Here is a 26368-nt window from a genome sequence, read left to right on the forward strand (position 1 = left end):
TCCGTCCCTCTCTATAGTCTCTTTAATCTTCTTAAAAGAAAATACCCGCTACCCCCTTTGGACTTGAGTTCATTCAGTTGGATAAAATATACAGTGGGATCACACAGACCTTGCCTTTTGAGGTTTTCACCATTACATATGCTGAATATTTTGCACAGTTTAAACATATATCAAGCTGGCTACATACTGGCTGGCCTTACATCAGATACTGTGTGAGTTGGCCATCCAGCACTCTCTCATTGGACTGGTCTAAAGTAGGCATAGATGGGAATGAAAAGGAGTTGTGGCTACTCTTACATCCTCCTCTGCTGATGCAGACTAGGGGTAGTAGCATAAACAATCCTCTTTCATGAGACTGACGCAAATACTCACCTTATCTTTGCACGGTCGCTGGCAGTTCTGTGCAGCACATACTGCATTCTCATCATCTGAATCTTCAGCTCCTGACCAGTCATACTTAGATGGAATATCCAGCACTTTCTTCTCTCGCTTCTTCTCAGCAATTTCTTTGCTGAGCTCAACCTTGGCAGCTGCCGCTTTCTCCTTCTTCCGCTTACGTTCTTCCTCCTTGGCCAGTCTTTTGGCCAACTTGCTCAGCTCCTTGGCCTTGTCGTGCCCCAATTTCATCTTTTTCTTTTTATTCTTATCTAGTTTTTTCAGTTCCTTGGACCTCTGTTTGCCCTCACCCAGGAGTTGTTCTGCACGCTCTAACTTTCTCTTGCGTTTTTTTTCTGAAGAGTCCTTGTTTTTTAGCTTCACTGGTTTCTCATCCAGGCTATCATCCTGCAAATACAGTAGCAAAGCTCTGGTTAGACCAGGCCTGACCGCACTGCATCATATATACAGGAAGAATCTAAAAACCAATACTTAAAGGAGAAGGAAAGCTCCAAGACAGTTTATTGCCAACATATTAGCCACAATAGAGCAAGCTAGAATGCTATATTTATTCTGCAGAATGCTTTACCATACCTGAGTAAACAGCTCTAGACACTGTCTCTGTTTGTTTAGGATAGAAGCTGCCATATTAGCTTGGTGTGACATCACTTCCTGCCTGAGTCTCTCCCTGCTCATTTACAGCTCTGAGCTCAGATTACAGCAGGGAGGGGAGGATGGAGGGAGAGAGGAGCAAACTGAGCATGCTCAAGCCCTAGCCCTGGAGGTTTAAGCTGAAGGCAGGAAGTCTGATACAGAAGCCCATGAGTACACAATAGAAGGAAAGAAATGTGGTGTTTCTTTTGATAGAGGACTCAGAGCAGCATTACTTTGAGGGTTTACTGGTGTATTTATATAGACCTTTCTGATAAAGCTTACTTAGTTTTAGCCTTTCCTTCTCCTTTAAATGGATAAATAGACCACTTTTTTCTGTACTGCAAATCTCAAGCTGAGCTGCACTCTTTCCTAGGTTTAAACACAGATGCAGTGGCCTGCAGTAGGGATATTCCAGTATACCGACCCCTATGAGCAGTGCCAAGTAAATTAATGGTGATTGTCACTAGAAGGAACGGCTTAAAGTATAAGTAAACCTTTAAAATAAGCAAATGCAAAATTGATGAGAGTGCTAGTCTAAGCACTTTTGTCATTTACATTCATTATTTATTTTCTTTTTTTATTCCAAGATATTAGGGGATACATGTGCTGTTAATATGAATGAATTTTGTTCCAACAGCGCCACCTGCTGGTCAGTTTCTGACCAGTCTGACCACCAAGTAGTCAAGGAAGTTGTCAGGAGAAAGAAAGAGGCTGCTCTGATGTTCTTCTGCGTAGGAAAGATTTGAGAAAGGTTTCTAATTTTATTCCTAAGCAGAAGAACATCAGAGCAGCCTCTTTCTTTCTCCTGACAACTTCCTTGACTACTTGGTGGTCAGACTGGTCAGAAACTGACCAGCAGGTGGCGCTGTTGGAACAAAATTCATTCATATTAACAGCACATGTATCCCTTAATATCTTGGAATAAAAAGAAAATAAATAATGAATGTAAATGACAGAAGTGCTTAGAATAGCACTCTCATCAATTTTGCATTGACTTATTTTAAAGGTTTACTCATGCTTTAACACATAATTCTCTGACAGACAGAGATCAATGCAATGAGAAACCCCCCGGTCACCTTTTGCATCCCTTTATGTACCTCCATGACATGCAGGAACTTTTCTTCAGAGGGTGGGTGTGTTGCCTGAAGGATCCTCCAGATATGCTGAGTCTCATCCAGTGATACCTCCAGCAGATCTCCCAACATCATAAGTTCCTCCAACTGGCACTTGGCACCTGGGGACAGCTCAAGTACAGGAGGCTCTAGGCTTCGCGGCACCAGTGGGCTTTTTCTGGGTTTCTTCCGTGGGGTGCTTGAAACTGAAACAAGGAAGGAATGTTACTAGCATCCCAGACTATGATTTACACATTCAGACAAGCAGAAATGCAGAGGAACCCACTATACAACAGTCACATTAACCCATCAGATCTCTCACCTTGGACACAGCTCTTGGAAGCCGAGGAGTAAGCATGTTCAGCACAAAACGATGACGTTGTCCACATGTGGCTCACCACTTCTTCAGACTTAATGGGGATCTCCTCATCACAGAACAGGTTTGGTTCCAGGCTGCTTGAAGATTTGATGCTTCCACTGTCCTGAAAGAGAAAGCACAGAACCCCTATGTAAACAGGAGACTAATGGACTCCTTTGGTTAAGCTGCTGCAGCATTCATAGGCTCTGCATGTCTCCGCCAACCATAAAATAAAAAGGTAAATACCATTTGTATTCAGAGCTCAGACTATTGCGGGAAACTCTGCTATTAGAGGGGACTTTAAGCAATAAGTAACTACAGGTATATGTTTACAGTACAGGCTGGACATGCATCTTCAGCAAGAGGTACTAAGACAAGTAAGAAAGTGTATCACCTCCCACATATATAAAAGTGCAGTTTGGTATAATCAGTATCTTGCTCTATGATAATGTGCCTTTCCCTACAGACTGTAAGGGAACCCCCAATGAACAGCATTCAATGTCATCCATTCAAAATCAAGACATGGAGGTTGGCAAGGGATGAGTAACTAAGGCCTTTCCCCACACACTACACTTTATGTCAAAAGATCTGACACCACTTACTGTTAAAGGGTAAGTAAACCTTTAAAATAAGTGAATGTAAAATTAAGTAGTGATGTGCGGGCCGACCCGATAGCCGTGGGTCGGGCGGGTTCGGGTCGGCCTCGCACTGCTCCTCACGGGTGGCAGATGGGTGCGGGTTGAGCTCTTCTCCTGCTCTCCCCGCCCACCACCTTCAAATGCCGGCTTATAGTCTTGCGTCTGCTCGCCCCGCCCCTTTTGTGATGTCATCGACGGAGCGGGTCTATAAAAGGACCCTGGAAGCGTGGGTGCGGGCGGGCGCAGGCTGGAGCAGGGCGGGTCAGGAAAATCCTGACCCGCACATCACTAATTCTAAGTCCTTTTTTTTCTGTATTCTTTTTATTGAACAGGTTTATATCAGTTTACAACCATGTTGCATAAGCAATGATGTACATTAAAGGACATAAACATCATTTTAAGCATATATTATTCATGTTCATATTTTAAAACATGTAACTGAAAAGTTATTCTAGACATTGGTATTCATTTCTTTGATGTCATTTATTTTTCTAATTGCTTTACAGATCATTCAGGTCGTTCAAGGGAGATGGATCAAACGTCTAACAATCAGGTCCGTATTTGCATTAAGTCAGGGTTTACTAGGTTGAGTTTAACATTAATTTATATTAATATTCTGATTCAATGGGGTGGCAACTTTGCAAGATATCCAAATGGCTGAATAATTCACATATTTATTATTTATGGAGGCAGTCAATTCTTCCATTAGACATATGTCTCCACAACATGGGGATCTGAGCCTTAGCCGTAATAATAAATCTTTTTTTAGTGAAGTTCTCTGGTTCAAAGTCATGGAATAATAAAATAGCTGGAGAATCAGTTTTCACTCTTTCCCCTACAATATCAGAACATGTTTCAAATACCTCATTCCAATAAGATTTTAATAGCGGACAGGTGAGCCATAAATGTTCTAATGAACCCTGATCTTGCTCACATCTCCAACATAAGTCATTATCCATCAAACCCATCTTTTTTAACACCATAGGTGTTCTATACCATCTGGACAATAGTTTGTTATTATTGTAGTCTATTACTTATTGAACATTATTAGTATATTTATATATTTTCTCCCACTCTTCGTCATTTAAAGCAATATTTAACTCACTTTCCCACATTGCGGCGTAAGAAGGGTAGTTTGGGTATTTTATAGCCATAATTATTTTATATATTGGAGATAGAGAAAGTCTCAAATTGCCTTCTATTGAACATAGTTGTTCAAATTCTGTTAATTCCCTGACTCTTGGTCCCCTAAGCTTAAGTTTTGGCAGAAAATGTTGTATTTGCTGATCTCTCCATTTATCCCTAGTTGACCAATGCTCTCTAGAAAGTTCAGCCTCTGGTGCTTGTCCTAGCTGAGACATTAAGAAATGTTTTAATTGTGGGTGATCTATGTCAGCATATTTCCCTAGCCCTATATAATGGGATAGGGGATGTTTGGACATATTGGTAAATATATGGGTCTATTAACAACTATATAGTGTAAAGTAACTTGTTCAATATACTGATCCTTTTAGAGAACCTTTTTATGTAATATATATATATATATATATATATATATATATATATATATATATATATATATTTTATATAAGATTGCTTTTGTATAATATACCCTCCAAAAATGTTAAGTGTGAAATACCACAATGGAAATCATTAGCCAAAGCAAACAACAGAGAAAATTCCAAATGTCGTGAAAAGAAAGGAACTGGAGGATAGACGGAGTGAAATAAAACTCATAGAAGATCACGCGTCTCTATGGCAACGAACGGCAAACTCGTGGAGGTGCTGTCCAGGTGAGGCGCAAAACCAAAAGACGGCATAAAGAAAGTGGACATGCGCAGCAGAACCAAGCCTCCGAGGAAGTCGCAAGACGAAACGCGTAAGGCAGGTGACGTCACTGGGAGGCGCCCCACGAGGAGAGGACATTACAAGCCAACCTAATACCTTCTCAAAAGGCCTTGGGACTTGTGTGGACTTTCCATACAGGGGGAGCTCCCAGTAGGACGATGCATAGATATGCTTTTTAATAACCATTGCCATGTGAGTGGATTTTAATATTTTATTTAAAAAAAAAAAAAGGAGGTAATTTTACACTATTTGCTGCTGCATGTCATTCTACAGCGTATACCAGGAGATGGACTTCATGACTTTTTACATGCAAGTTGACATTATGCGTTTGTGAGTACCCACCTAAACAAGCCTTTTAAGGAAACTTTTTAACTCTTTGGTGGTGGTAAATACAGAACAAGGGTAGCACTTATAAGGTGGAGATAACTGTTCCCATTGTAACAAGAGGTGGCAACATTATAAAACAACATTACCCTATATTTGTTTGAGAAAGAAAGAGGCTGCTCTGATGTTCTTCTCTAAGCAGAAGAACATCAGAGCAGCCTCTTTATTTCCCCAGATAACTTCCTTGACTACTTGGTGGTCAGACTGGTCAGAAACTGACCAGCAGGTGGCGCTGTTGGAACAAAAATCATTCATATTAACAGCACATGTATCCCTTAATATCTTGGAATAAAAAGAAAATAAATAATGAATGTAAATGACAAAAGTACTTAGAATAGCACTCTCATCTATTACTTTAAAGGTTTACTTATCCTTTAAATAAACGTAAAATTCACAGCAGTAAAAGAACAAGACCAAATGCAGCATAGCAAGCCGCTACAGACTTAACGCTAACAGTTGTTTTCTTAGTTACCTTTACATCATAACCGTACGTCTCCCGTATATCCTCATCTGAATCAGTCTCCTCGTCGTCGTAAACCAAAGGCGTCTGGGGAGACGGTGCTGAGCTGGACAGGCCCCGGCTAAAGGAGCTCTGCTGGAATATTGGCAAGTGACCCTGTAAAATAACCACAGGTTGAAATCCAAGTGAATTTAACCACTCCAGTTACGCGCTATAACCCAGATGTAAGAGGCCGTTTATTTACAGCTGAAGAACTACAAGCTGCAGATCACTCATTTACAGGATACTCAACAATGGGCATTTTGAAGCATCAAATAACATTGTAAGAAGATTTTTTGAGGCTGTATAGAATATTGTTCTCAGCTATAGGCCATCATGAACTAAAGATTTCCTGCTGAAGAGTACTTAGTACAGGGGAACACCTAAACCGGCACAACACTCTAAATGAGATCATGCTACATGCCCCTAGGGCTGATCAACCACAACCAATGTTGGTAGATCATCATGATCGCAGCAGGCGGCTTGTGATAGAGGATAGTCACAAGTCAATAACTGAGGTCTGAAGGTGGGGTCAAATCTTCCATAATCATGCATAGAAAAGGAGAATTAAAGGGATTCTGTTATGATTTTTGTGATGTAGTTTTTGAATTAAACGGTTTACACTGCAAATAATTCACTCTACCATGTAAAATTTCATTCCTGAATCAGCAAGTGTATTTTTTTAGTTGTAATATTGGTGGGTAGGTGCATCTCAGGTCATTTTGCCTGGTCATGTGCTTTCAGAAAGAGCCAGCACTTTAGGATGGAACTGCTTTCTGGCAGGCTGTTGTTTCTCCTACTCCATGTAAATGAATGTGTCTCAGTGGCACCTGGATTTTACTATCGAGTGCTGTTCTTGGGGCAGAGACACACAGATTTGGGGAGATTAGTCGCCTGGCAACAAATCTCCTCTTCTTCAGGGTGAATAATCTCCCCAAACTGCCTTTCCCCTGCCTTTCAGAATGTACATCGATGGCGGGATGGCACTCGGAGCACTTCGTTTTCCCGAAGTTGCCTCACAAGAAAACTTCAGAAAATGAATCGATCCGAGTGCCTTCCCGCCGACTAGAATGTAAATCACCGGCAGGAAGACAGTTAGGGGAGATTAGTCGCCCCGAAGAAGAGGAGATTTGCGACTAATCTCCCTGAACCGTGTGTCTCTGCCCTTAGATCTACCAGGGAGCTGTTATCTTGTGTTAGGGAGCTGCTATCTGGTTACCTTCCCATTGTTCTGTTATTAGGCTGCTGGGGAGGGGGGGGATGGGGGGGTTATATCATTCCACCTTGCAATACAGCTGTAAAGAGTGACTGAAGTTTATCACAGCACAAGTCACATGACTGGAGGCAACTGGGAAACTGACAATATGTCTAGCCCCATGTCAGAGTTCAAAATTAAATAGAAATGGATTTCAGTGCAGAATTCTTCTGGAGCAGCACTATTAACTGATGTGTTTTGAAAAACACCTTTTCCCATGACAGTATCCCTTCAAACACTTTGTTGAACAAAAGAACCTACTTGCAGGTCTGGGTTTGCTGCAGCTTTTTGCAGCTCCGCACTGATGATCTTCTCCGTCTTCTCACGCGCTGCCTGCTCCACCATACGCTGGCTCAGAACAGAAAGCTTAGCAAGAGCGCATGATAGTTCGTTTGTGGCCAACGCCTGCCGTGCCTGGTCCTGCCAGCTCATGGCTCGTTCGGTCAGGCACTGCAAGGCCTCTCCTTCAGGTAACCGCACAGGTAGTTTCTGCAGGGAAACGAGCAGGGAGAGGATGGTCTCTAGGCGCGGCCGCCGGGAGCGCATACACTGAGTGCAAAGGAATTTCACGTCCTTGGACTGCCAGTTGGAGCCCTTTTTCTGTGAGCTCGTTTTAGGCAGTGGAACACAAGTGCTGTGGAACCAGTCTTTGCAAAGCTCGCACTGCAGCATGAAGCCACTGGCTGCCTTCCGGCACACACAGAAGCGCACCTCCTCGATACGATCGACCATCGTCATCTTGATTAGATTAGCCGATCTCAGAGAATGCATGGCGTCCACCTCTTTGTGCTCCATGTCTTTAAACACGGCAACCTATGAGGAGAAGACAGAAAATTGTTCAGTTACTGCAATTGTGCAACAAGTGCCAGGGTGACTACACATCTCTGCAGCAAATAAAATAACTACAATGACATTGTTCAACTGTATATTTTTGAAAAGGCCTTTAGCAAACATAGTGGTCTTATAACAAATTAGATAATTAGACATTATGGGGCAAGTTCACTAAGCTTCGTAGTTGCGCCAGCGTCCACTTCGCCAGGCGTATTTTCGCAAGCGCTACGCAAATTCACTAAAATCCAAAGTTGCGCTCAGGGGAAGCGTAAGGTTGCGAAGTTGCGCTGGCGTTAATTCGCCAAGCAAAGCGAAGTTACGCTAGCGATGGTTAATTTGCATACGGCGCCAAATTCAAGTTACAATGGAGGTATATGTAGCAGCACTACACAAGCCTGGGAAACCCTCAAAACAGCAAATAACATTTTTATTTTGCCCTACACATGTGCCCACTGTATAGTTAAGTTGCCATGAGTTAGGAAATGTAGGGGGGAAGGAGGGGAGCCCCAAAAAATTTTTCGATCTTTTTCAGCCTATCACCCATAAAAAATGAAAAAACGCCAGCGTTTTTTGGGACTTAGAAATTTTTTTTACTTTTTTTGAAGCAATCCCTATCTACTCTATTGCACTTCGCCTGGTCTGAGGTGGCGAAGGAAGTCTGGCGTAAAAGGTAGCGTTCAGAACAATTCGCACGTTAGTGAATTTGCGTAGTTACGTCAGTTGCGCAAATTCGCCAGGCGTAAGGGTGCGAAGTAACACTAGCGAATTTACGCCAGTGTCCGTTAGTGAATCGGCGAATTAACGAAAATGCGCTACGTTGGCGTATTCACGCTAGCGTTAGGCGCTACGGCGTTTAATGAATTTGCCCCTATCTCTCTGTACAGACTATGAGCAAACTTAAAAGGGTATTATTACTGGACTGCACATAGTACAGGTATGTGACTTTGTATCCAGAATGCTTGGAACCTGGGATTTTCCAGATAACGGATCTTAAGACCTTAAGTCTACTAGCATATAAACATGAAATAAACCCAATAGGCTGGTTTTGCTTCCAATAAGGATTAATTATATCTTAGTTGGGATCAAGTACAAGCTACTGTTTTATTATTACACAGAAAAAGGAAAGTATTTTTAAAAAGATCTATTATCTCATTATAATGGAGTCTATGGGAGACAGCATTTCAGTACTTCAGCGCTTTCCGGATAACGGGTTTCCAGATAAAAGATAAAAAAAATACCTGTACTAGAGGGTATGACAATGCTGTACATTATGTGAATAAACCCAGGTTGTTATTTCTGTTTATTATGCATGAATTTCCCCAACCTTCTTTGGCACAAATGGGGTTAAGAACACTAACGAAAGGAGTTAAAAAGGACGTGGACAAAGTCAAATAACAATCACTAAAAATTTTACAGAAGCTAGCAAAAAAGCATTAAAGGGGTTGTTCACCTTTTAATTATCTTTTAGTATGATGCAGAGAGTGATATTCTGACAAATTGCAATTGGTTTTTATTTTTTATTATTTGAGGCTTTTAAGTTATTTAGCATTTTATTCAGCAGCTCTCAAATTTGCAATTTCAGCCATCTGGTTGCTAGGGTCCTAATAATCCTGGCAACCACGCATCGATTTAAATGAGAGACTGAAATATGAATAGGATGGGGCCTGAATGGAAAGATCATAATGGTGTTATGTTATCCACTATTTATCCTGTGCCATATAGCCTTTTTTTAATTTCCACCATGGCTACACATCAGCTTATTTATATGAACTATAGTAGTACTTATTTGTGATCTACTGTGTATCCTGTGCTTGAATGGCTGCCCCCATGGTTACACAGCAGCTTGTTTAAATAAACTATAGTAGTAGTACTTATCTGTGATCTACTGTGTATCATGTACTTGAATGGCTACCCCCATGGTTACACAGCAACTTGTTTATATAAACTATAGTAGTACTTATCTGTTATCTACTGTGTATCCTGTGCTTGAATGGCTGCCCCCATGGCTACACAGCAGCTTGTTTATATAAACTATAGTAGTACTTATCTGTTATCTACTGTGTATCCTGTGCTTGAATGGCTGCCCCCATGGTTACACAGCAGCTTGTTTAAATAAACTATAGTAGTAGTACTTATCTGTGATCTACTGTGTATCATGTACTTGAATGGCTACCCCCATGGTTACACAGCAACTTGTTTATATAAACTATAGTAGTACTTATCTGTTATCTACTGTGTATCCTGTGCTTGAATGGCTGCCCCCATGGCTACACAGCAGCTTGTTTATATAAACTATAGTAGTACTTATCTGTTATCTACTGTGTATCCTGTGCTTGAATGGCTGCCCCCATGGCTACACAGCAGCTTGTTTATATAAACTATAGTAGTACTTATCTGTTATCTACTGTGTATCCTGTGCTTGAATGGCTGCCCCCATGTCTACACAGCAGCTTGTTTATATAAACTATAGTAGTGTTTCTGAAGCAAATACATCAGTTTTACCAGTACATTATATTTTCATTACTTTAAACCACTTTCATTTTTTGGTATTACTGTTCCTTTAAGGAAAATTAGAACATATTCAAGATTTAGTGGCCCATAAAAACAAAGCCTGCAACAACTGCTCCAGCCAGGACCATGAGCCCAGAAAGAGTGCCTTACAACAGATGCAGCATTCCGGGGCTCTTCCATTGGTTCTTCAAGTTCACTCATGGAATCCAGTTCCAAATCTTTCTCGTCCATTAACTCTTTGACTTTCTTCCTCTTGCTCCGACTGCTGCCGTACACACCAATGTCGGTCCGTGGACTCAACACCTTAATCACAAATGATTTAAATGATTAGCCAAATATTTTTGATCCATCCATTACAGAATCCTAAACAAAGACTAGAACACAATACAGAACAGCAATTCTATAGTAGTCACAATTTTCACCTGTAGCAGTGTATAGCTGGAGTTTTTCTTTAAGAATGTCCTGGCTGTTCTCTCTCTCCATGCTCGAGCTGCTGCAACCTGGGACTCCACCTGAGGGAGGGAATCGAGGCGCACAGAAATGGGGCGGCCTTTCACAAGCAGGTTCTCTAACTGCTCCAAGTACGCGTAGTGAGAGCCACTCTGGGGAAATTACAAGAAAAAAAGAAAACCTATTGGTGTATGTGGAATTTAAAGGAATAATGAGAGTGCTATTCTAAGCCATTTTACAATTTACATTCCAACAGCGCCATCTGCTGGTTAATTTCTGACCAGTCTGGCCACCAAGTAGTCAAGGAAGTTGTCAGGAGAAAGAAAGAGAGGCTGCTCTGATGATGTTCTGCTTAGGAAAACAATTAGAAACCTTTCTCAAATCTTTCCTAAGCAGCAGAACATCAGAGCAGCCTCTTTCTTTCTCCGGACAACTTCCTTGACTACTTGCTGGTCAGACTGGTCAGAAACTGACCAGCAGGTGGCGCTGTTGGAACAAAATTAATTTATATTAACAGCACATGTATCCCTTAAAGGGATACTGTCATGGAAAAACATGTTTTTTTTCCAAAACACATCAGTTAGTATTGCTGCTCCAGCAGAATTCTGCACTGAAATCCATTTCTCAAAAGAGCAAACAGATTTTTTAATATTCAATTTTGAAATCTGACATGGGGCTAAACATTTTGTCAGTTTCCCAGCTGCCATAGTCATGTGACTTGTGCCTGCACTTTAGGATGGAATTACTTTCTGGCAGGCTGTTATTTCTCCTACTTAATGTAACTGAATGTGTCTCAGTGGGACTTGGCTTTTACTATTAAGTGCTGTTCTTAGATCTACCAGGGAGCTGTTATCTTGTGTTAGGGAGCTGTTATCTGGTTACCTTCCCATTGTTCTGTTGTTAGGCTGCTGGGGGGGGGGGGGAGTGAGGGGGTGATATCACTCCAATTTGCAGTACAGCAGTAAAGAGTGATTGAAGTTTATCAGAGCACGACTGGAGGCAGCTGGGAAATTGACAATATGTCTAGCCCCATGTCAGATTTCAAAATTGAATACAACAATATCTGTTTGCTCTTTTGAAAAATAGATTTCATTGCAGAATTCTACTGGAGCAGCACTATTAACTGATGCGTTTTGAAAAAAACATGTTTTCTCATGACAGTATCCCTTTAATATAATAAATAATGAATGTACATTGCAAAAATGCTTAGAATAACACCCTCATCAATTTTACATGCACTTATTTTAAAGGTTTACTTATCCTTTAAGTGGGATTGCAATACAAGAAGTTAAGTTCAATGGCTGATGAAGTCCAGGATTGTTCACCTTTAAGTTAACTTTTAGTATGTTATAGAATGGTTCATTCTAAGCAACTTTTCAATTGGGCTTCATTTGTTTATTTTCTTTATTTTTTTTTTAAATGATTTGCCTTCTTCTTCGGATTCTTTCCAGCTTTCAAATGGGGGTCACTGACCCCATAAAAAAAAGAAAAAGAAATGCCCTGCAAGGCTACAAATGTATTGTTATGGCTGCTTTTTCTACCTCTTCAAATCATATTCCAGTCTCTTATTCAACTCAGTGCATGGTTGCTAGGGTAATTTGGACGCTGGGAACCAGATTGCTGAAATTGCAAACTGGAGAGCTGCTGAACAAAAAGTTGAATAACTCAAAAACTACAAATAATAAAAAATTAGGGATGCACCTAATCCACTATTTGGGATTTGGCCGAATCCCTGAATCCTTCGTGAAAAATGTGGCCGAATACTGAAACTAATCCTAATTTGCATATGCAAATTATAGGTGGAAAAAGAATGTTTTGAGACGAAAAGTCACATGATTTCGCTTCCCACACCTAATTTACATTTGCAAATTAGGATTCGCATTGGCCACACACAAGGATTCGGCCGAATCCTGGTCGAATCCCGAACCGAATCCTGGATTCAGTGCATCCCTATAAAAAATGAAAAACCAATTGCAAATTGTCTACGAATATCACTCTCTAGATCATACTAAAAGTTAATTTAAAGGTGAACAACCCCTTTTAAAATCACTGTCTGAAGTATATACCCCATGTTTCTATATACCTGAATGGCCTCCACTTTGGATGTCCAATCTTTGGCCCTTTGTAGGGCTTCCTTAAGAGCAAGCACATTGGGTAAAAAAGCGTGGATGTTCTTGGCTTCCATAATGATGCTCTCAATACCTCCCATGCTGTGCTGTGGCCTGGAAGGACATAATATTTAGAGGTTAAAAAAAAAACATGCAATTTAGAATAAAATCAGAAAACAACCCCATGCCAATCCATAGGAGGGCCTCAGACATTATAATGCATTACCATCCGCTTTCAGAAGTTCTGATCTCAATGAATCACTTGGCATTAAACTTTTGGCCAGTCTGATTCTTTCTAGATGCCCTATACGTGGCCCTAAAGGAACCACACTCCACTGAAGGTATAGTTACTCTTAATTAACAAGCATAGAATACACACAGATGAACTATTTCCATGTATGTATCTGCAACTGTCAGCAGGTGAGACATGATGGGAGTTGCAGTTCACAAGAGCCACGAGTTTGGAACCCCAGCCCTACATGGTTACCATTGGTGGAATCTGTATACATAATGGAAGACCTAAGCCACCTGACTGAACACAAATGCAATGTTAATGATCAACAATTAAAAAAAAACAAAAAAAAAACAATAAAGCAATAAATAAAATAAGGAGAGAAAATACATGCACTTATACAATCTCAATTCATGCTTTTGGTAAGTCCCTCACCTGGCTTGCAGACATGTTTTGGCTTTCTCTTCCATCCTCTCTGATACTGTGAGCAGTTCCTGCAAGTCTGCCATTGCTTTCTCCACTGCATGATGTGGGGCTAGACCTACTCCAGAGTCGATCAGTCTCTTCATCACATCCAGAGTAACCCTGTGAGGGTCTGACAAAGTCTGTCGAACCTCGTCGAGCCAGCGGGCCTGCAGAAGCTCTTGCTTTAACCTCGGCAGTTCTGGAAGTTCCACATACAAGCTGGAGCCGAGGTCAATGAGCGCCTGGAGCTTGCTGGAGTCAGGGATATCATCCCGCATGGCTTCATGAGCACGTTCATGGAACTCCTCCACATCATCAAGCAGATTCTAGGATTGGAAAAAGAACAAAACAAGTACAATATTATATCAATCCCTCTTACAGCTCTTGCACTCACTACTTTCTTTTATTTCTTACTCTAACGGCAACTGAGGAAAAAAACAGTCCAGGAATTAGGATACACATTTTTTATTCTAACCCTATGTTAGGTACTATGCATCCTAAATATTAAAGGAGAAACAAACCTTAATAAAAAAAAAAAACCCTACTCCCCTACTCTACATAGAACTGCGCATGTGCCGAAACTCACAAAAATTTCTGAAGCGCCAGTCTTATTCCAAAGATTACCAAAGCTGCTGATGATGGCTGCCAACTCCGCTGGACAGAATCTGCACGGAGGGGTAAGTAAAGGGTTAGGGGCATTTGCCCGGGGGAGCAGCTAGGCTGGGGGGGGGGGGGTCTACGTAGGGTAGTTTTTTTTTTTTATAAAGTTACTGTAATAAAGTTGGAATAAACAGCTTCAAAGCAGTATTTTCAAACTGCATGTGTTTCATTATTAGCAGTGCAAAACACTACACGTTTCGGGTAAAACCCTTTTTCAAGTGTTTTTTTTATAAAGGGTTTGTTTCTCCTTGGAATTTTCAAGTTTTTTTATGGTCAAAACTGTCAAATTCCACTAGGTACTTATTCAAATTCAATCAAGAGTTTTTCAAAAAATTTGAATTAGATTTTCGAGACTTATCATTAAGAACTCAAACTTAACTTTTCGCCACCTAAAACCTGCAGAATCGCTGTTTAAGTCAATGGGAGACGTCCAGGGATCAATTTGCAGTTGTTTGCAGTCTTCCTGACATTGTGGAGTTTTATCACGTTTTTAAAAAATGTGATTTTTTTTTTATAATAGATATCGATTGTTCGAATTTTAAATTCGAACCCTTCACAAATGTGCCTCCGAATGTGCAGTATACACCGGTCTAGAGTTTATATATGAAGCAATAAATAAATGCTCAAGAAAGAAAGACAATGTCTCTCAGGGAAGGAAGAAGAAAACCAGGGCTCTACCAATGGTGGAAGGAACAAAAGCACACTACCCATAGTAGACATAGATCAGTTGGTTGCACCTAAGGCTCGTCTTTTTTTTTTTTTATATTATTAATTACCCCATGCCTGTAATCTGTAATATGGGCAATGCTCCACCATTTAAGCAGGTCACAATCTTTCAAAGAATGGTACATGTTGAGGCCAGCACTTGATTATTTGAGTTCCAAGGTTCCACTCACCTTAACCTGTCGGGCCTGAGAGATAATACAGGGCAGGCTAAACAGCTGATGAACAAAGGCTTTAAGCTCCTCCATGGTGAGTTTGGTGCGAGTCTTCCCATATTCTGGGTTTAATCTGCTGCAAAACAATAAACACTTAAGAGACTATGACAGAACCTGCCATGTTCCATCTCGAAGTGGAACATTTTGTAAACAGAAGGGCCATTAAACATCATGACAATTTGTCAGGAATATTTAGACTTTAGAATTTCCATTTTGAGGTAACAAAGGCCAATGGGGCATGCTGACAGCACCTTTTACTGCACAAAGTGACAGTTTCGGCTTGTACAGTATCAGCAATTCTTTTGCAAACAAAGAAACCAGAGGGTGTGCCTTATATTTCATACTTGTGCTTTTGTTTTTTGGTGAGTAGCAGCTGGGCAACCGATGCACAGGTTTCTGCCTCCTTAACAGCATCCCGGAGTTTGCGGTAGAGATCGTTCTCTGGAAACTTCCTATCTTCTGCGTCCTCGAGCATGACTTTCAGCTCGATTACGTCTGCAGATTGCATACAAAGAAAAAATACATGAGAATGGAAATCTGGTCACTTGACTCCTATCCCATAAGAGGGAAGGCAATGGCTGTCCATGTTACTAGCACAGGTATGGGACCTGAGATCACCACTTGAGAATCCCGTTGGAAAGAGGGGTAACAGGGTGAGGTCAGGACACATAATAGGACAGATTTTATCCCTGCCGTTAGTACTGGTCACCTACCAGCAGGGCAGCCATCAGGGGGGGACAGGGGGGAGAGTTGTAGGGGCCCCCGAGGGTAAGGGGGGCCCGGCCCTGCCACACTTAATTGATTAGCCGGGCCCCACATCTTTCTGAGAGCTGCTGACTTTGGGAAGGCATGGACTTTTAAGGGGCCCTGGCCGCCAATTTTCTTATAATGTGGGGGGGGGGCCTGGCCACCAATTTTTTTTCTCATGTGGGGTCCTAGCCACCAATATTTTTTAATGGGGGGGCCCTGGCCACAAATGTTTTTTTATGGGGGGCCCTGACCACCAATATCTTTTTATTTTTTATTAACATGTGGGAACCCTAGCCACCAATATTTTTTTTGTTTTTTGTAACTGTGTGTTGGGGGCGGACCTGTGGGGTGGGGAGGGTGGACCTGTAGGTGGGGCTTGCGGTGGGCGCAGCCCAGTGGGCCCAGGAAATTTTGTCGTATGGGGCCCTGTGATTTCTGATGGTGGTCCTGCCTACCAGCATTCTTGCCTTCGGACTAAATTCTCCTGTAAAGTAGGTGTTCAATAGAAATAGGCGCCTGGACGTGGCATGGGAGATAACGTCTATTTTTGAGAAATACGATTGTGCAGGCCAATCATTTTGCTTTAGAACTAGAGATCCTAACTAAAGTCTGTTGAGATGGAGATAAGGTCTATTTTCGAGAAATACGATAGTGCGGGCCAATCCTTATGCTTTAGAACTAGAGATCCTAACTAAAGTACATTCAGATGAAGATAAGGTCTATTTTCGAGAAATACGATTGTGCGGGCCAATCATTTTGCTTTAGAACTAGAGATCCTAACTTAAGTCTATTGAGATGGAGATAAGGTCTATTTTTGAGAAATACGATTGTGCAGGCCAATCCTTATGCTTAGAGATCCTAACTAAAGTCTATTTAGATGGGGGTGATAGGGCTTAAGATCAACAACATCTGAAAGAACGGCAAATGCCTTTCATCGCTGCATGTCCAAACATGCAATCCAAGGAAAAAAAAATGTCTCACTTCATTAAGTTTTCCTTCTCAAGGCTCAGTCTGTAGCAAATACAATAAAAGTCTCACCTTTTTTGTGGTTGAGTGAGGCAGACAGAGATTCTGTAACCCGATTCACCCAGGACTCATAAGACTGTGCCCGTGATTTCACACCATAAAGCAATGATGGCAAATCCTCCAGGGAATAACGGTACCTAAAATGTGATGCACCAAGGGATATGAAAACATAAATTAAATGAAAATGTATAGCTCATTTCTGACTGTGCTGTGAAGATTTATTTGAAATCTACCTATTGGGATGAGTGGGTCAGCCCACAACCCACTGGCTGCAATCTAGTCTGTCCTGTGTTAATTTGGGGAGAGGGGATGCAGACAGTTGTAGATCACAAGGCACAGCAATCAGACAACATTTAAAATGACCAGTACTCATGTGGCTAAGGTCAGAACAGTTATGCATTTTCAGGTTAAAATCCTCGCTGTGTGCGATGTATAAAAATCAAAGATACTAGAGTGTCTTTACAGATGAGAGTTTATGTAAAACCATTGCAAATGTAAACTGCCTTTAAAGGAGAACTAAAGTAAAGAAGTAGCTTGAAATGTTGTACATTATGTTTGGGCATTTGTACCAGTTCAAGGCAACCACAGCCCTTTAAGAGTAAAGATCTGTGTCTCCAAAGATGCCCCAGTAGCTCCCCATCTTCTTTTCTGCTGATTCACTGCACATGCTCTGTGCTGCTGTCACTTACTGAGCTTAGGGACCCACTCACAATATACAGTACACATAGAATAGAAATGTCACAATATAAGGCTGATTAGTAATTAATACACATAATTACTACATGGCAGCACAGAAACCAGTGCAATTAGCATCAGAATTGAATAATCAGCAAACCTGTAGCATCAGCTTATATTACAGCCAGGGAAGCTCATTTTCTGCTGGATAATTAGTGACGAGCCCTAAGCTTAGCTTCTCAACAGCCAATCAGAGCCCACTGAGCATGTGAGTGTCACAGACACTTTCCAAGATGGTGACCCCCTGTGACAAGTTTGAAGTCCTGGATCATTGCTGCTATTGACAAGCTGAAACTTTAGCCTCGTGCAATAAGTTCACTATATAGGGTTTAGTTCTACTTTAAGGCAGATTCTATATTCTATTCCGTGTCATGCTTGCATACCTGAGACACTTAGTTTGTGGGGGACAAGAGCAGAGATCCTCTGCATGATACAGACATACAAGCCGATCCAAGCTGCAGGAACACGTGAGTGCAGACAGAAAGCATGTGGTTCTGCATGAAGAACATTGCCTTTCATCGTCTGGCACCAACTCAAAGACCTCCTCCTCTGCCTGTACGATTCCCTGCAAACCAATAAAACACAGTTAGAAAAAATCTGCAAACTATACACTTCTTGAGAAGAAGAAAAAAAAAAAAGAATAAGAAGAATCTAACCACATAGAATTTCTATAGATAAATATCCCTCACCAATTGCACAATTGAATGCCTCAGTTTGGTTTCCTCTTCTATCATTACGGTCATCTCTTCGCATACTGCGGCTGCCAGGCCCACATCCAGGCACTCTGGATCAGCTGCCATCTTAAAGATCAGCTCTTCATGAGAGAAAACACAATAGCGCCTCAGCCTGCGGTAGTGGCTTACACACTGACGGCCCATTGGAAGCTGGAAAACAAAAGATCAGATCGATCCCTGGACGTCTCCCATTGACTTAAACAGAAATTCGGCAGGTTTTAGGTGGCGAATAGTCAAATTCGAGTTCTTAAAGGGCCAAAGTAGGATAAATCTATGATAAATTAAAAATGGTTTAAAAATTCAAATCTAATTTGAATAACTCCCTAGTAGAATTTGACAGTTTTGACCATTATCTTTTACCGTTATTCCCTGGAGGATTTGCCATCATTGCTTTAAGGTGTGAAATCCTGGGTGAATCGGGTTACAGAATCTCTGTCTGCCATTCTCAACCACAAAAAAGTACTTTTGCATTTGCTTGAGAAGGTAACCCTAATGAAGTGTAACATTTTTTTTCCCGAAATTAAAAAAGTTTTAAAAATCCGAATCAAATTTGAACAACTCCCTAATAGAATTTGACAGTTTTGACCATAAAAAAACTAGAAATTTTGAATTTTCAATTCAACCCTTGATAAATCTGCTCCATACTCTTATATGAGTTGTAGTATATATGTATATATGTCTGTCTGTCACACATGCTTACAGTGAAAGGGATTAGAAGCCTTACCCAGTCTGCAGTGCAGAAATTTACAGCCTCTGCAAAGTTGTAGCCCTGATTGAATCCAGAATGATAAGCGCGAGGAAAGGTGATCACAAACTCTCCGGCACACTGATTAGTCCTGTATACCTACAAAGAATAAGACAAAAATCTTAAAGGGGTGGTTTACCTTCAAGTTAACCTTTAGTATGTTATATAATGGACAATTCTAAGCAACCTTTCAATTGGCCTTCATTTTTTATTATAGTTTTTGAATTATTTGCATTACTCTTCTGATTCTTTTTAGCTTTCAAATGGGGGTCACTGGAGATTTTTGTACTTACCGTTAAATCTTTTTCTCTTGTCCTATATTGGGGGACACAGGCACCATGGGGATGAAGATCCTGCAGCTGGAGATTGGACACTAAGATGTTAAATTTGACTCCTCCTCCTGCTCTGGGCTTCATCCCCTGTCTCCTCCTAACAGCTTCAGTTTCAACCGAAGAAGGAGCAATATAACCCAAAACAGAAGAGGAGTTGGAAACCCCCCGAATAGAGAACCATAAAAAATATAACCATATAAACACAACTAGTAACTACATGAATACCAGTGTCAATACAGGGAGGGAAGGCCTGTGCCCCCCAATATAGGACAAGAGAAAAAGATTTAACGGTAAGTACAAAAATCTCCCTTTCTCTTGCCTAATTGGGGGAGACAGGCACCATGGGGATGTCCCAAAGCAACCCAGAGGGCGGGACACTGAGTACCCCAAAAGGTGTTCAACCGATCACGGCCCGCAACACCTTCCTCCCGAAGCTTGCTTCGGCAGAAGCCAGAGTGTGTAGCCTGTAGAATCGCGTGAAAGTGTGAAGGGACGCCCAGGTGGCCGCTCTGCAAACTTGTTCCGCTGAAGCATGGTGTCTGACTGCCCAAGACGTGCTGAGGGAGCATGTGGAGTGAGCTCTCACCTTGAGAGGAGGAGGTTTCCCCCGCAAGGCATAGGCCCTAATGATAGTACTACGGATCCACTTGGCTATTGTCGTCTTGGCTGCTTTGGACCCGCATTTAGGCCAAGTGGGAATAACAAACAGGGCGTCCGTCTTCCTGACAGCTTCGGTGGCTTGCAGGTAAAAAGTGATAGCGCGAACCACATCCAGAGTGTGCAGTTTACTCTCCGCAGGGTTCTTGGGAGCCGGACACAATGAGGGAACGACCATATCTTGGTTGAGGTGGAATTCCGAAACTACTTTTGGTAGAAAATCCGGAGTAGGCCTGAGCACAACCTTGTCCTTATGGATGATGGTGAACGGTTGTCGGCAGGACAAGGCCGCCAATTCAGAGACTCGCCGAGCAGAAGTGATGGCCAGGAGAAACACCACTTTTTCAGTCAGGGTAGAGAGAGGAATAGAGTCAATGGGTTCGTAAGGGTCTTCCTGAAGAACTGAAAGGACAAGGTTAAGGTCCCAGGGTGGAACTGGACAACGATACGGAGGTACCAACCTCGTAGCTCCTTGCAGAAAGGTTTTGATATTACTCCTGAGGGCCAGCCTCCGCTGGAGGAGGATGGAAAATGCAGACACTTGAACCTTCAGTGAACTGACAGCCAGACCCTTCGTCAAACCTTCCTGCAGGAAAGAGAAAACATCATGTTCTTTAGCCTTCTGGGGATCCGAGCCTCTAAGTTCGCACCAAGATATGAATGTCTTCCAGACGCGGTGATATGCCTTTGCCGAAACGGGTTTTCGCGCCCGCAGCATGGTAGGAAGAGCCTCAGCCGGAGCTCCTGCTCTCTTTAGAACTAAGGCCTCAAGAGCCACGCCGTTAAAGCCCACTGATGAGAATTCGGGTGAACGATGGGGCCCTGCGTTAGCAGATCTTTTCTCTGAGGAAGATGGAACGGAGCGTCTGACGCTAGCTGTACTAGATCCGCGAACCACGCTCTCCTGGGCCAGAAGGGTGCTACCAGAATTATCTGGGTTCCCTCCCTCTTGATCTTCTTGATGACCTTTGGCAGAAGTGCCAGGGGTGGAAATATGTACGCCATGGAGAACTGCCATGGGAGCACAAGAGTGTCGACGGCGTGTGCCAGAGGATCGTTGCTTCTTGCCACGAACTTCGTGACCTTTCGATTGGTCCGGGATGCCATCAGGTCGATTTCCGGAATTCCCCATCTGTCCACTATGAGTTGGAAAACCTCTTGGAGACTCCACTCTCCGGGATCTAGCGTCTCTCTGCTCAGATAGTCCGCTATCCAGTTGTCGACCCCTGGTATGTGGACCGCCGATATGGCAGGAACGTTGTTTTCTGCCCACTGTAGGATGCTGTTTGCTTCCCGAAGGGCCGCTTGACTTCTGGTGCCGCCCTGGTGATTTATATATGCAACTGCCGTCACATTGTCGGACTGGATCCGTACTGCTTGACCCCGAAGTAGGTTGGTCAGGTGTTCCAGAGAGTAACGAATCGCTCTCAATTCCAAGATATTGATGGGAAGACTTCTCTCTTCTCGATCCCAAAGGCCTTGGATCGTCGTTTGATCTAGTACACCTCCCCATCCCCGTAGGCTGGCGTCCGTTGTGAGAACCGTCCAGAGGTGTGGGGGGAATGGCCGCCCTTCTGCTGTGTGATGTGGTCGGAGCCACCAGTCGAGGGAGAGGGTTATCTGTCGGTCGAGAGCTTCCCGATCCCTTCGTTGTTGCAGAAGAATGGCATGTTGGAGGGGTCTGGTGTGGAATTGTGCGTAGGGGATTGCCGGGAAGGCCGCCACCATCGTTCCGAGGGTTTGCATGGCCATGCGCAGAGACACAGTGGGAGCACTCCTGATGGTCCGAACTCTGTTCTGTAGTGTGATGGTTTTGTCTCGAGGAAGAAGAGCTCTCCCCCTGCGAGAGTCCAAGATCAGGCCCAGGTATTCTATTGTCTGTGTCGGAATTAGGGTGGACTTGTTGTAGTTGATCATCCACCCCAAGTCCGTCAGGGTCCTCAGGACTTGGGTTGTATGGAGATGGGCTATGGCTGCGGAGGAGCCCTTGACGAGAAGGTCGTCCAAATAAGGAATGACCGGTATGCCCTTGAGTCTTAACCCCTCTAGCGCTGCCGCCATGACCTTGGTGAAGGCGCGGGGGGCTGAAGATAGCCCGAATGGAAGAGCCACGAATTGCCAGTGGTGACCGTTGACGAAGAATCTGAGAAACCGGTGGTGAGCTGGGTGGATGGGTATGTGGAGGTAGGCGTCTTTGATGTCGATTACAGACATGAACTCTCCGTCTTCCATGGCTGCCAAAACGGATTGGATGGATTCCATCTTGAAGTGGTATTTGCGAACAAATGGGTTGAGGTCCTTGAGGTCTAGGACTGGGCGTAGGGATCCGTCTTTCTTGGGTACCATGAAGAGGTTGGAGTAGTACCCTCTGCCGTTGTCTGTTGTCGGTACGGGCTGTATTGTACCGGCCGCGGCGAGGTCCTGGATGACAGAGAGGAATTTGATTTTGTTGGGTTGTTGACTGGGCAACCTTGAACAGAAAAATCTGTGGGGTGGTCGTTGCATAAAGTCTATCAATAGTCCTTGAGAAACCACCCGAAGAACCCACAGGTCCTTTACGTGTTGGTGCCACACCTCCCGAAAAGATTTTAGGCGGCCTCCTAGGGGGATCCTTTCGGGGGTGGGCACCCCTTCATGCTGAACTGGACTTGTCCTGGGAGGATTTTGTGGTAGTCTTGTTGGACGACCAGTTGGGTCTTTGTTTGGTTTGGTAGCGGGAGCGGAAATGCGAACTGGATTTATCCGACTGTGTCTTTGTGCGTTGGCCTTGCCTGAAGGGACGAAAAAAGGGCCTTCTCTTGAAGGGAGGTCTTTTGGTTCTCGTCTGTGGGAGTAGGGTGCTTTTCCCACCCGTGGCCTGGGATATAATCTTGTCAAGTTCGGCTCCAAAGAGTAGTTTCCATTGGAAGGGAAGGCTGACTAGGGAGCGTTTGGATGTTAAGTCGGCTGACCAGGATTTCAGCCACAGGAGCCGACGAGCTGCCACGGATTGAGCCGAGGCCTGTGCCGCCATCTTTGCTGCGTCAATTGCTGCGTCGCCGATATAAGTAGTAGCGTCCGCAATTTGGGACAGAAGGTTGTCTGTAGTGGGATCCTCAGATCCAATAAGTTGTGCTACTTGCTACACCCAGACCTCCATTGCCTTTGCGACCCAGGCAATAGCGAAGATTGGTCGAAAGGCAGAACCTGACGCTGTAAAGGCTGACTTGCAGAGCCCTTCAAGGCGCTTGTCGATAGGGTCCTTGAATGCAGCCGCATCTGCCACAGGTATGGTAGTATTCCTGGACAGTCTTGAAACAGGGGGGTCTACCGCTGGGGGTGATGCCCAAAGATCAGTGCACTCGAGGAAATGGATATGTCTGAGAGAATCGTCTAGAAATCTGTACCCTGTGGTCCGGGTGTTTCCACTGGGCCTTAATTAAGTCATCGAGTTGTTCGTATGCTGGAAATACGTGTGAACTCTTCTTATGTCTTTTGAAGATGTTCTTAGCTGGTTCAATTACAGTGACTGAGTCTTCAATATTTAGTGTGGTGAGAACCGCTTGGATGAGGCCTTCGACCTCCTTTGGTGTTCTGGGCGTATCCAGATCGGGATCCAGATGCTCCTGGTCAGAGCCTTCCTCAGATAAAACTTGGCCTTCCTCACCGGAGGGAGTCTGGAGGGGAAGGAGCGTGTCTTTTGGTGCCCGTAAGGCGGTCATCCGGCCTGTAAGGGTGTGAAAGTCGCTCAAGAACCTTATCTAAGGTCTCGGGAATGCGGGCCAAATTTTGTATGCCTGCGAGTGAGAGGGACAGGGCCCTAACTAATTCAGAGTCAGAAGTGCCGGCCAATGGGGGTGGCGAGGGTTCTGAAGGTCTGCAGGCTATACACACTGAATCAGCCGAAGCAGAGTTAAACTTTGCCTTGCATAATGTACATGCCAGAAAGGATATCTGAGCATTGGAACGTGAAAGAGCTGAGGATCTGGAGGTCCTGGGCTCTTCTGTTTTGTCTGCCATATTGCTCCTTGCAACGTGAAACCAGAAAATATGTTTTTGTATATTTTCTTTTATTTAGTTTTTTTTTTTTTTTTTATGAGACAGGGGTCCCCAGCCTAGCGTGGGGTGGATGGCAGAGCGCTTTCTTGGCGTGGATGGCCTGTGGAGACAGAGAGGGGCATATGGGGTAAGTGACCCTGAAACCTAATGCCTAAGTATAGGAAACGAAAAGGTACTTGCCTTAGGGAAGGAGTAGCAGTAACTCCGTTGCAGTCCCCTAGCAGAACGCAGGCTGTACCAGGCAGAGACCTGGGATACTGCTGTAGAGAGCCTGAGGAAGCCGCGCAGTAGGTCAGAGAAGGGCGCCGGTAGCGAACAAGTGCGGCGCGGAGAGAAAATGGCGCGATGTACAGTGAAGGCTGGGCGGAAGCGGAAGTGCGTTCCAGCGTGGAACGCAAGAAGACGCGCCAGAACCAAAAGGGACGGAAGATACCGGAGAAGAGGCGGTAGGCCCTAACCGGATGGAGGGAAGGGTAAGGAGAGCCTGGGAAGCCTTATTCACTAGAGGCCATATAGTTGAGGGGGTAAATAGAATCATACTCACGTAGTATGCCAGCTGGTCCATGCCCAGTAGTAAGATCTCCCTAAATATATGACAAATGAAAATATACATGAATAAACACATATATCATCATTTGTAGCATACAGTACAACACCCAGAGGGAGTGCACGGCGCTGCTGCAGACCTCCGAAGAGCGGGAAGCAGCGCAGGGAGATAGGAGCAAGCCTGCAGACCTCCGTAGAGCGGGAAGGCTATAGGGCATCTAATCAATAGCTGGAGGGGCTCTTGAATGGATCAATGGCCCCTTAGAGTGGCAAGATCGTAACACGTAGTTCTGATCAGTTGCTCCAGCCACAAGGTATATGTCTTCTCCTTCTGAGGACACTAAATGAAACTGAAGCTGTTAGGAGGAGACAGAGGATGAAGCCCAGAGCAGGAGGAGGAGTCAAATTTAACATCTTAGTGTCCAATCTCCAGCTGCAGGATCTTCATCCCCATGGTGCCTGTGTCCCCCAATTAGGCAAGAGAAAAACAAATACTCTGTAAGGCAATGTATTGTTATTGGTACTTTTTATTACTCATCTTTCTATTTAGCCCTCTGGAATTCATATTCCAGTCTCAATCAATCAATGCATGGTGGTCAGGGTTATTTGGACTACGGATGCACCATATCCACTATTTTGGATTCGCGAATCCTTCACGAAAGATTCGGCTGAATACTGACCGGAATCCTAATTTGCATATGCAAATTAGGGGTGGGAAATAACTGTTTATTGTTTGCTATGTTTTTGTATCTTAAAGGGGTTGTTCACCTTTGAGTTAACTTTTAGTATGATGTAGACTATTTGCAATTGCTTTTAATTTTTTAATATTTATGGTCTTGAATTATTTAGTTTTTTACTCAACAGCTCTCCGGTTTGCAATGTCAGCAATCTGGTTGCTAGGGTCCAAATTAGGGATGCACCGAATCCAGGATTTGGCCTTTTTCAGCAGGATTCAGCCAAATCCTTCTGCCAGGCCGAACCAAATCCGAATCCTAATTTGCATATGCAAATTAGGGGCTGGGAGGGAAATTGCGTGATTTATTATCACAACAAGGAAGTAAAAAATGTTTTCCCTATGGACCCTTTACTTTTGCTTAAAAGGGGACCTAAAGTCAAGGAAAGGGCATGTAAATTTCAATGAAACTGTGTGAAGGAAAGGGCATGTAAATTTCAATGAAACTGTGTTAAATGAATGAAGGGCAATGGCACACAGAGCAATTAAGGGTGTTCTGGCTTAGAAAAAAAGTTCTACTGTATATTATTACTTACAGGCACTCCATGTTCCATCAGGATGTTGGGGTTCATGATGGTTACAAGCTGATGCAAGAGATCCGGTTGTGTCTCAAAAAGCTCTGGAGCCAGAGTCCTCATTACATCCTCTAGCTGTTCTGCAGCATGTGAAGGAACACCATACCAAGTCTTTGGCTCCCCCCTGAAACAGAAATATTCATATTCACTATAGCCCGGTTTTATGATTCACTATAGCC

At 43.4% G+C, this 26368-nt stretch overlaps 1 protein-coding gene across 4 annotated transcripts in view; it reads right to left on the reverse strand.

Annotated features, from left to right (window-relative positions):
• Positions 1 to 26368, reverse strand: part of LOC108712258 (lysine-specific demethylase 5A) — a 52010-nt gene that overhangs the window by 2388 nt on the left and 23254 nt on the right. The window contains exons 12-27 of one of the 4 annotated variants that reach the window (XM_041587958.1): positions 26151 to 26313; positions 19288 to 19407; positions 18519 to 18713; positions 18213 to 18394; positions 17107 to 17231; positions 15663 to 15813; positions 15277 to 15391; positions 13691 to 14046; positions 12999 to 13137; positions 10888 to 11067; positions 10616 to 10768; positions 7385 to 7936; positions 5842 to 5985; positions 2464 to 2623; positions 2106 to 2347; positions 373 to 783 (exon numbers count right to left, since the gene is read on the reverse strand). In XM_041587958.1, the coding sequence (XP_041443892.1) occupies positions 373 to 783; positions 2106 to 2347; positions 2464 to 2623; positions 5842 to 5985; positions 7385 to 7936; positions 10616 to 10768; positions 10888 to 11067; positions 12999 to 13137; positions 13691 to 14046; positions 15277 to 15391; positions 15663 to 15813; positions 17107 to 17231; positions 18213 to 18394; positions 18519 to 18713; positions 19288 to 19407; positions 26151 to 26313 (3388 nt within the window). Of the gene's footprint in view, positions 1 to 372; positions 784 to 2105; positions 2348 to 2463; positions 2624 to 5841; positions 5986 to 7384; positions 7937 to 10615; positions 10769 to 10887; positions 11068 to 12998; positions 13138 to 13690; positions 14047 to 15276; positions 15395 to 15662; positions 15814 to 17106; positions 17232 to 18212; positions 18395 to 18518; positions 18714 to 19287; positions 19408 to 26150; positions 26314 to 26368 lie in introns of all 4 variants that reach the window. The other 3 variants (XM_041587957.1, XM_041587961.1, XM_041587960.1) reach the window with 3 other exon arrangements.

Source organism: Xenopus laevis, chromosome 3S, assembly GCF_017654675.1.
Source record: "Xenopus laevis strain J_2021 chromosome 3S, Xenopus_laevis_v10.1, whole genome shotgun sequence".
Taxonomy (NCBI): domain Eukaryota; kingdom Metazoa; phylum Chordata; class Amphibia; order Anura; family Pipidae; genus Xenopus; species Xenopus laevis.